Source organism: Physcomitrium patens, chromosome 15, assembly GCF_059467195.1.
Source record: "Physcomitrium patens ecotype Gransden chromosome 15, ASM5946719v1, whole genome shotgun sequence".
In the NCBI taxonomy this organism is placed as follows: Eukaryota; Viridiplantae; Streptophyta; class Bryopsida; order Funariales; family Funariaceae; genus Physcomitrium; species Physcomitrium patens.
The window spans coordinates 17,444,306-17,454,554 of NC_143424.1; the positions used below are offsets into that span (position 1 = coordinate 17,444,306).

The following is a 10,249-nucleotide window of genomic DNA, read 5'->3' on the forward strand; positions in this document are numbered from 1 at the left end:
ACACTTATTAAGACTACAGAAAATCAGGGTTTCAAAGTAATGAGTATATGAACATTTTGTTAAAAGTATGGGTGAGATCATATGATGTTTTTTAAAAACGAAATGTATGCAATCTGCGTGGTATTCAGAACTGAACACCGTTCCTAACATTATCGCAACACATTCGGTATAGCAACTAATATTGTATGTACTTACTAAACCACGGCAATTTCCACTTCTTACACAAGCTACCACAAAGTTCGATGTTCTAATTGTAACCCAAAGAGGAAATACTGTGTTACTTTTTCTTAGGACGCAGATCATCTTTCAGGGTAAAAAAATCATCGACTCATGAAATTATAAATCTAACAAAGTAGAGAATGGAAGCAGGAGTTGTGAGCATTCATTGCTTCACATTTCATCCTGTCAAACTGAGGACAACGCGGCAGATGAGCTTTATGATTGTAAATTTCACTGTAAATTTTTGACGGACACATGAAGAACATTGAAGAATTTGATTAAAATTATGTATCTGCCAGATGTGAGAGAAGTGCAAGTGGGGTAAGACTATGATTTGCCATATGGGTCCTCTACTTCACGAATATTTTTCATTGCGTAGTACCGTTTCGCTAGGACCATGTACACAACACAACACAACAATAAACCCCTTGGTATCCAGGATACCCATAGTTCCAATGCATGGATTTTAGTTATTGTAATACGCCACCATGCCTAACAGGCCTACATTTGTTCAATTAAGAAGACGATACAAACTTCCGTAAGATAATTAAATGTCAAATTACAGCTGCAGGTCACACGACGTAATAACAACCAGGCAAATGCATGCTGCCATCCGATTAATAAAATCAACCACTACAGACTATCCCAAAAAGTGAAACACGCGAGTACTGCGTACTCAAAATACCTTCAATTTGATTTGCAAAAGCCTTTCGCCACTCCTCTACATATCCACCCACAAGGACCTGAGAAAAGAAACCCACATAGCACAACACGAAAAAAAAAAATACAGGACTACTTACGTAATGAACAAAGTTTCAACCAGAACAGCAATGAAAGAATAGTTGGAGAACTTGAGACTACTTCAAGAGTCAATCCATCATAATGTACTCCGATAAAAACATCATGTTTTACTTAAAATAGAAACCAGCATAGTAACAGCTAACTCTGCAGTGAAGAACATTAGAAGGGCCATCACATAATAACAATGACGTACTGCTTCGACAAAGACATTTTGGAAATCGGCACTCAACATTAAAGTATCGCACACCTGGTTTCCAATCTCGATAGTAATTAGATTAAACAGGAATAATGCAGTACCTGAAACATCGTCATTAGAATTTTGCTCCCCACAGATTAACTCATCTGATAAAATAAGAGACCATGTAGATAACAACGACCTTGAAAAAGAGAACAATATACAAGCTTATAACTTGCGAAATATTAAACAAAGTAAAAGGGCGTTCAAAAAATTTTAAAAATGTTCTCATCATTTACTGTGCTGATTAATGTACGAGTCAGAAGCTTGCAAACGATCAAATTCACACATGTTAGTATGCGTCCTCACCTTTACAGTCTTATCTTAGAACCTAAAATATTTTGCCAGCAGTCAGATAACCATCAATGCACCAAGCTTCATTCTGATGAGAAACTACTAACTAAGCGAAAAATGGGTTCACAAAAATAGCAGCAGGGCAGGAGGGGCATTCTTGAAAAGAACGTGCTTTTGATATCAGCATACCTGTTACTGCAACTTGCAATCGCCAGATGCTGCCATGCTCTTCGCACATAACATTGCCATTTTGATTAACCATTTTACAAACTCGATTCCTCAGTAAATCTGTGTCAATTGCATCAATACCTCTTAAGACTTCAATAAGACTCATAACAGTGTTTATGGTTGACAACAGGCTAAGTCCTCAACAGGAACAGCAGTGCAAGTTAGGTACCCACAAAATATAAATAGAATTTGGAAGTAAAACAAGTAAATCAAACAAGGAAACATCAGACACAAAAATCATAGGAATAATTCCTAGAGAACAGTACTGTGGCTCCAATCTGCTTACAATTGTCTTGAAAGGATGTGTGACCAATGAGTCACAACACATCCACAACCAACAATAAATAAGCCAATTCCAACAAGAGCAACACCTTGGATAACCACAAAACTAAGCAAAGACAAACACAGTGGACAACCCAGAATCGCTGTCTGATGAAACTTAGGAGTGATTAAATTCGCCCGACCGTGTTCGAAAACTAATCATTTTCTTGGGTTAAAAAAGGCTCTTCTCCAAAGCTTGTGCCTGAGGTCTGTTGAAATACCTGCTGCAGCTGTCAAATGCAGCAAAAACTGATCGCTAGCCCGCACTTACCACCAGCTAGCTGAAGAGTAGATACACGCCGCGCTGTCTCCCGTGAGCACACGGAGTGCTTCTTGCTGGAATGAGAGGCTTCTACAGTATTGTGCACATGCATGCACATTCGCGATTAGTAAATGAATGCCCCGTCCCCATTTAAAACTAAAATTGCGAAAGAGACCCAGAACTGACCTAAACCCCAGTGGATTTGTATCAGAGCCTGCAAATTATGCCTATAACCAGACCCGTTCAACAGGCAACAAGAGCATGTATGTGTCAAAAATATTGCTCGTGCCCAACGCTGTCATTTTATACATAGAAGCAAAGAGAAGATTCAAGGATGTAGCACAGAACATGTTAATGTGTGCTGTGTACTAAAATGTTTTAAGGGACATGGGCAAAAGCAAAACATCTACCTTTGCAACTACATGTTTTTAACAAATTTCTTGTTACTTTCGGATCCACCACAATGCAGTATCAGGTTAAGCTAGTTTAACTACATATCTACAGGCCCACAAGATTCTACTCAGCACCCATAATAGCGCTCCACTAACACTGAACGTGAGGCCAGGAACCGACCGTGAAATTGTTGACTGCGTTCATCCAACTCAGCTGGTAGCAAGGTCTCCTCTCCCCGTGTTCCTTGTCCTGTATTAGATCATTTCTGCCAATTGAAGCTGCTGAAAATCAGTTCATCCTAAACAGCAACACTTACGGAGATAAGACAAAAGCACAGCTGGAAACTTACTTCCGCTTGCCGCCAGTGCAGTAACCTTTGCTATGATAATGAAATAGCATGCATGCATGCCTTGAACTAAAAGAACCAAGGCCCTTCTACTCATGCATCAGAATCACACTAGTTGCCGTAGGAATATCCTCAAACATTTTGTCGACGATGATGTTGATGTCGAGCTTTCTCTCTGATCAATTGAAAATCCCGATCTGTTAATGCATTCAATCACACGCAGCACTCAATAATCTTAAACGCTTACCAGAAAATATTCCTTTGCATAAATAAAATGCCATCAGTTAGATAGAGTGGTCTATTACTAATTTCTGATCAAATCATTTGTAAATCAGATGCATAATATGATCGCTACTTAGCAAGAATTACACCAATCGCACACCTCGAGAAATTGCGTTATGCCGAATCTTCTCAGCGTGATCTGAAAATTTAGAAAATTTTGCTCATCAAGGATTTCAGAAGCAAACGTCATAATATGAACGACCAAACCTAGCACGTCCTTAATTTAGCTGATACTACTTCCAGACTCACTCCAAGCAAATCACTCCATCCAATATATACACTGACCTTCAAGGGCAGGTTTGACATTAGTAACAGCAACTTTAAATTGAAGTCCCCTACCAGAACAGCTGTTAAACGGCCTCACGTTATCAATGTAGACAGGTGGCCTCACAAGCAGCATCCAACACATCAGTATGTACAACATGGCTACATAGGGTGTACAGCAAGCGCTTGCAAGGATAGCAAAGGCCATTCAACAGCTGTTGACCGGCGGGAAGAACTGTCATGCACAAATCACACACCTATTATCAACTCCTTCACAACGAGTAGCATCGCCGGGACGTATGGGAAGGGAGAGCGCACAGTTTCTAAGGTGGGGACAAACCCAGGATGCAGTGTAAACTATTCAATTCTACCTACAGAATTTTTTTAATAAAAGGTAAAAGAATTCATGAAAAGTGCGAGTTGCGGAATCCAAACATTCACAGCCCACAAGAGCAAGGATTCAGGACCAGGTATAGTACCACCTTGATGAAATGGGAATTGCATGAAATAATAAACAAAATAATCGAATACATAACACAGCAACCAAAGTCATCATTATCATCAAAACTAAACATTCAAGAAGTAATCGAAAGAGGGTGATAGGCTACAGTTAAGTTGCGTCAGGAGAATAGAACTCAAAAATCTCACTCACCTACATCCCTGCTTCTTTCCTTCCGGCGGTAATCCCGCTCCTTGGTGCTCTCTCGCTCTTCGCGTTCTCGTTCCTTCTCTCTCCTTTCCCTGTCCCGATCCCGACCGCGTGCCCGTTCTCGTTCAACATTATAATCCCGCCCACTGTCTCGAGACTCACGAAGCCTTAGCCGGTCCCTGTCCTTATCCTTAATCCTATCGCCTAATTCGTTTTCAGTATGTTTAATTGGTTTTTCCTTCCCTGCGCCAGGGTCATCCCTCAATTCACCATTACCGTCTGGATTTCGAACTACGTCGAGATCATGACTCCTATCCTTCACGACTCTAGGTTTCAGATTATCCAATGGAGTCTTCAAAGGTACTTCCTTCGGTATACCAGCATCGGAGCTTGTTGTGGTCGGTAACTCTTTAACAAAAGCAGCTCCATTCACGATAGACTTGATCAGCCCTTCCTGTAATGAATGAATCAAACTTTGATACGCAATAAGCTCTGAATAGTACCAACAAAAAAAGCGCAACAGAGCACGGACAGTAAGAGGGTGCATATCTAGGACAGTTGGGATAAAAATCAACAAACTTACCTGTCCCTCAGAAGAAACATCCCAGGCTTTAGTGGTCAACACAAATGACTTAGTATTCCTCCCCACTTCAATATAATACCCTTTCGGTTGTTTGTATAACTCTGCAAGGACATTGCAGACTACTTCCACTTCACTCCATTTAGCATCAAACACTTCCCACCACCTGGCAGGAAATGGCACTTTAAACTTTCGAGACGCAGCATAGACAACTCCACACGCAACAACCTCACTTTTGAAACGCACGCAGAGTGTGCTACGTAAGCTGCAACAGACAAAACAAATTGTATAAGATATAGCTTAACTGTTGCAAGAAAAAGAGGTTACTGAACCCGTCTCAAATCATTAACCACTTCAGCTGCACCACACAGAATACATCCCTATAAACCTTGTCAGTCTTTCACCATAAGCACCATAAGCACAGAGTATGCCGTCAACAGGTTCAACGAACTGAATAATGTGCATACCACACAAGGCGTTGCAATATACCAACCATGCCAAACGAATGTTGGTATGAACGTGACTACGAGAATTAGTGTGATCAAAGAATGCACATACCTGTCATTTGCAAGGTTCCATGCAACTTGCATCAACTCTGAAGGAGCAGCAAGCACCTTCAAATAGCTTATAATAAACTTGTGAGGATGTTCTACGTGGCAAATAAATCCCATCTCTTTCAGAAGGTGTCGCTCTGTCCTAATCAAGTCGATTTTCATTTCCTCATACTTCTGCAGATTGAAGTGTCCCGTTAGTACTCAAATTAAAAACACGGTCCCATATGTGTGCAAAAATCCTAAAACAAACTGTAGAAGGAAAAGATACTTAATATGAACAGAGTGTTAAAAAAAAATGCAATTAAAGGCAACCGAAGTGAAAAATGTGTTACTTGCGACGATAACTCCAGAAACTCAAGAGGTAATTTTCCTCGTCTCTGCTCCATGCGATTGAACACTTGCAATACTTCATGAATTTTTCGGGGGCTCTCTTCAAGCTTAGCTGCTAGCCATACACAACTCGCTGCCACTCTCTGCATTAAGAGAGGGGTAAGATGGGTCACATCACATGAAACAAGCACTCAAACTATACGCTCATGAGCCCACAAAATTTCTCCTTACAAACGCACCAAAGGGCTGCACAAATCGACCATAGATTGAAAATATGGACTTGTAGAGTCTGATCTAAACTAAGAACCCTAACGATACAGTGGAAGAAACAAAACCAATCATCAAGCACGACCTCTGAAAACACGAAACATCTGACTTAACCATCACAGGCTATGACTCGAGTCCTTAATGTGCGCGTGAGGTCAATGTTCAAGTCAACCTAGACAAATCTACCCTAAATTATGAATTATGCAATCGTCAATCTAAATTGATTGAAAAAAATAAAATAAAATACCTTTACATTGAACAGTGCAAAGGACTTTTTGCAATAGAATCGATGAAACAGAACCTGGCCAGTCGCCATCACTGCTTGTGGCCTGTGAATATGCACGCAAAGCTTAATTCCTAGGCTTAGTGCTGGATATGGACAAACGTACATGACTTCAAACCATAAGAGAATTATGCCAATTTCAACAAAATAAGGAAAAGCTGGAACTAGAGAATTACATCCTCCTTTCAAACCCTGAACGAAGACGATAGCATGAAAAGTCACAAGAAATGAGTATACTTAAACCCAATTTAAGAACCACGTAGAAGGAACACATAAGGCAATAATCGCGAGAAATGTAACCAAAAGATAAGAACAAGTACATACAATTTCAAGAGAATGCCGCTCTCCTGCACGAGGTCGCAACCAAACCGACGGAGCGTTGATTCTGTCATCTCATCAATGCCATCATTTCGGGATGGCGAGTTCGAAAGCAGCTCCTCCGTGACATAAAAGGTGTCAAGGGCAGTATAAATCATTTGGGCGAGGGTTGACCACAACCCAAATGCAAGACCTTCGGCAACAAGACCGGCTATAACACCATTCAAAACTTGGCAATAAAAGCTGGGAGCATCGGCAGAAGAGCGAAAAACCTAGGAGGAAAAAATAGTGACCCACAGCACTGAAACTCGGAATAAGAATAACCAAGACAACGAAACGAGAATTGGGAAACAAAACCTAGCGAGAGGGACGACGAAAAAGTTGGCGGGTCCCGCCTTACTACCAATAGAAGACGGACACACAAGGGAACAATCTCACAAAGCATGAACAGTCGTCCATCGTTCTACAAACGGTAGCTGCCTGCAGACGTAGAACAGTGCTAAGGCCCGCTTCACACTTGGAGTCCACGCTTGCTAAATTTGAATTTCATATGATCACACAGGTGGTATTCTGATGTTGAGGGACAAACCTTAATCCCCGAGCTCTACAAACATGTGACCAAAATGCTGTAATAGTAACAATGACAGAAAAACAAAGATACGTAAATGGTGTATAAAATAATAATTTCAATTTTTATATTATAAACAACTAGCATAAATATATTGAAGCAATCCTCGTCTCAACTTATAAGTGAAGAATTTTTGTTGCAATGACCTCAAAAAAACCTAAAACCATAGTGTCAAAAATACTAATAACACAAATTACTACTTCTGCTATTTTAAATTATTGTGCACTAAATGTTATTTACAGTAACATTCTAAAAGATTAAAATAAATTTTGCTTATAAATTATTCAAACTTCTCAAATGTAAAAATATAAGTTAATTTTGATTACACCTTTTTTTTAAATTATAAAATATTAAAAAATCCAATGAGATATAAACTCAAAAATAATACTTCTTCTCTACAAATTCTAAAATGAATCCAAAAAAGAAAGAAAAAAATAAACTTAACTAAATTGAATACACATAAACACATAAAATTATAGTTAAAAGTTTAAATATGTAATTCAATAATACATAATAAATATATCATTCTTAAAAGTAAAAACTAAAGATTTATAGATTTAAAATTTAGTAATCATATAAATAATTTAGAAATATGGATTTAAATTTCGAATTTTAAGACTTAATTGACTTTAAGTATTTAAAATTAAGGAATTTTTTTAATTCTCAAATTTTTGAATTTTAGATTATAAGAGCATGTTTTGATATTTTATTTTTTATTTTTTTTGATGTTTTGTTATATGTTTTTTTTTTTTTAAATGATTGTAGTTTGAGTGGCCTACTTAGAATGTTCTATATATATATATATATATATATATATATATATATTTTATATTTGGAATTAAAAATAAAAAATATTTACAAATAGGCCTCATTATATTATAAGAGTTAGATATCTAATTTAGGATCCAATAATATTTTGTATTAATTTTGAATCTAAATTTTAATTAATTCTTAAATTTAACTTGTACTTGCAATTTTACTTTGATTGTATTTTATTTAAAAGTAATTATAAGAAGAAGGTATATATTTATAACCCACCTCACCATTCAAGATAAATAGGTCTTAGTTTTTCTTCAAACCAAAGAAATAATGATACATCTTATTCTTCTTGTAAAAAGACATGTTAAGTAGATCAATATTGGATTAAAAATAGAATTATGTATTCAAATTATAGAAGATCTCACCCTACAAATTGTTGTAGAAGATCCAGTAAGATCATTTCTTTATCCTTTGTCTCAAAAGATTATATCAACTTAGCTAGAAATAATATGAAAAAAATTAAATTTGCAGATAATATTATTGCCAATGGACTAATAAATATGTAATATATCTACTTAAATTTTGATCAAAACCATAATCTTTTATTGGTACTTCAAATCAATAAAGTAACCATATAAGTATCTTTAGAATATAACCAAAATTAAAATCAAGAAATACCATCTTCTCAAGATATTAAGTATATCTTAAAAATTAGATATTAAAATTAATTTATTTTCTATATTAAATTTATGATCTTATCAATCTAACTTAGTGGAACAAGATAGCAAAAAGATTTTTATAGATAAGAAATAATAATTTTCATTGGTCACTATTAAAAGTATAAATTTCAATAAATTGATAAATTTAATACATTTTGAAGAAGATAAAATGTCTTTGGATAGTTTAGTATATTCATGTAAGTTTATTTAATTAAAAAATAATATTCAAGATATAGCTGAAGAACAAAAATATAAAAAAACTATCTCTTTTAATTAGACTTGATAAAGAAGTATATCAAATTATAGGCAAAAAGACGCCTTAGACTTCCAATGTCTTTTTAAAATATTCAAAACTCAATAGAAACTTCAATCTTATGGAACCTTATGACTTATGGCAAGATCTTTGTAGATCTACAATCAACCTTTTTTTTTAAATAATTGATTTAAACAACATCATTAGTGAAAAAGATTTTAAAGCACATAAAAGAAATAACTATAATTGAAGTTGAGAATATAGAGTTGAATATAACAAAAGAATAGAAAATAATAAACTAAGAGTATGAATTTATTAATATAAATGTACAAATTGTAGATAAGAAAATTCTTTAATGTTATAATAGATGGTAGAAGTAGTACTAATATTGTAATTAAATTTATCATGAATAAGTTGAAGTTGAAGGCTATTTATAAAGTAATTATAAAAATAAAATTAATTAATTAAAGACAATCTCTTAGCTATATTTGTGACTTTTGTATACAGGCAAGAAATATAGATTTTATAGTTCTATTCATATGATATATTTTTATAAAGAATTTAATAGCTATTTTATTTTTTAAAAACAAGGATTATTGAAGAAATAAAAAAAATTAAAAAAATTAGAGGGTTTTTAAACTACAATTAATTTTTAAATCCTTAAATAACTAAAAAAAATCATAGTATTTATTTACAATAAACTTTAAATTTTAATTATTTTAGGAAAAAATCTAATAAATATAAAATTTAATCAAACAAATTTTATCAATATAACTTAATTTTAAATATTGCCTTAATAAAATATATAGATCTTAGACTATAAAAATATAAAAATGAATGTGATTTTATCAAATATTTAATAAAAAAATCCATTATAAGTTAAAAATATCTATATTTAATTAATAAATATAATAAATTATTTATAATTTGATGATAATAATTACTTAGATATTTTCATCCTTATAAGAATAAAGCCTTTATTTTAATCTATCATTCTAAGATATAATTTATTGTAAAAGAAAAATTAAAAGACTACTTCAAGTAAGATTTATAAGATTTATAAAGATCATAAATAAATTGTTTCAAATTTTCTTGATATATAAGAATAGAAGAAATAAACTTGAAGTATGTTAAGATAATTAAGAATTGAATAAATATATTTTAAAAGGCTATTTTATTATTATCTTTTATTAAAGATATAGGATAAGATGTCACAGATTATGATTTATATAGTTTTATAGATAGCTACTTTGATAACATTTAA

General features: G+C 34.4%; 1 protein-coding gene across 16 annotated transcripts; it reads right to left on the reverse strand.

The window, feature by feature from the left end:
* Positions 1 to 1,271: 1,271 nt before the first annotated feature.
* On the reverse strand, positions 1,272 to 7,047 carry LOC112292376 (cyclin-L1-1). Of its 16 annotated transcripts, XR_016506819.1 has the most exons (12): positions 6,633 to 7,046; positions 6,273 to 6,354; positions 5,761 to 5,901; positions 5,433 to 5,602; positions 4,878 to 5,139; positions 4,298 to 4,748; positions 3,667 to 3,728; positions 3,482 to 3,520; positions 2,934 to 3,296; positions 2,320 to 2,450; positions 1,739 to 1,837; positions 1,272 to 1,362 (listed from the first exon to the last, which is right to left on the reverse strand). XR_016506819.1 is itself a non-coding variant. In XM_024540774.3 (9 exons), exons 1-9 carry the CDS (start codon positions 6,782 to 6,784, stop codon positions 3,279 to 3,281), a joined length of 1,377 nt encoding a protein of 458 aa, XP_024396542.1. In that variant the 5' UTR covers positions 6,785 to 7,046; the 3' UTR covers positions 2,625 to 3,278. The 16 variants fall into 16 exon arrangements, 3 of the variants coding, with proteins under 3 accessions (XP_024396542.1, XP_073395295.1, XP_024396541.1); XR_016506821.1 differs by lacking the exon at positions 1,272 to 1,362 and having other exon boundaries at positions 1,699 to 1,837; positions 2,320 to 2,447; XR_016506822.1 differs by lacking the exons at positions 1,272 to 1,362; positions 1,739 to 1,837 and having other exon boundaries at positions 2,015 to 2,447; positions 2,934 to 3,018; positions 3,103 to 3,296.
* Positions 7,048 to 10,249: the final 3,202 nt, after the last annotated feature.

Bases quoted from the DNA above. Each gene is read 5' to 3' on its own strand.
- LOC112292376 (XM_024540773.3), bottom strand. From the start codon at position 6,784: ATGATTTATACTGCCCTTGACACCTTTTATGTCACGGAGGAGCTGCTT. The intron at 6,355-6,632 runs GTATGTACTTGT...GCATATTCACAG, and splicing joins AGCGGCATTCTCTTGAAATT to GCCACAAGCAGTGATGGCGA. The intron at 5,603-5,760 runs GTAACACATTTT...TTCAATCTGCAG, and splicing joins TTCTGGAGTTATCGTCGCAA to AAGTATGAGGAAATGAAAAT.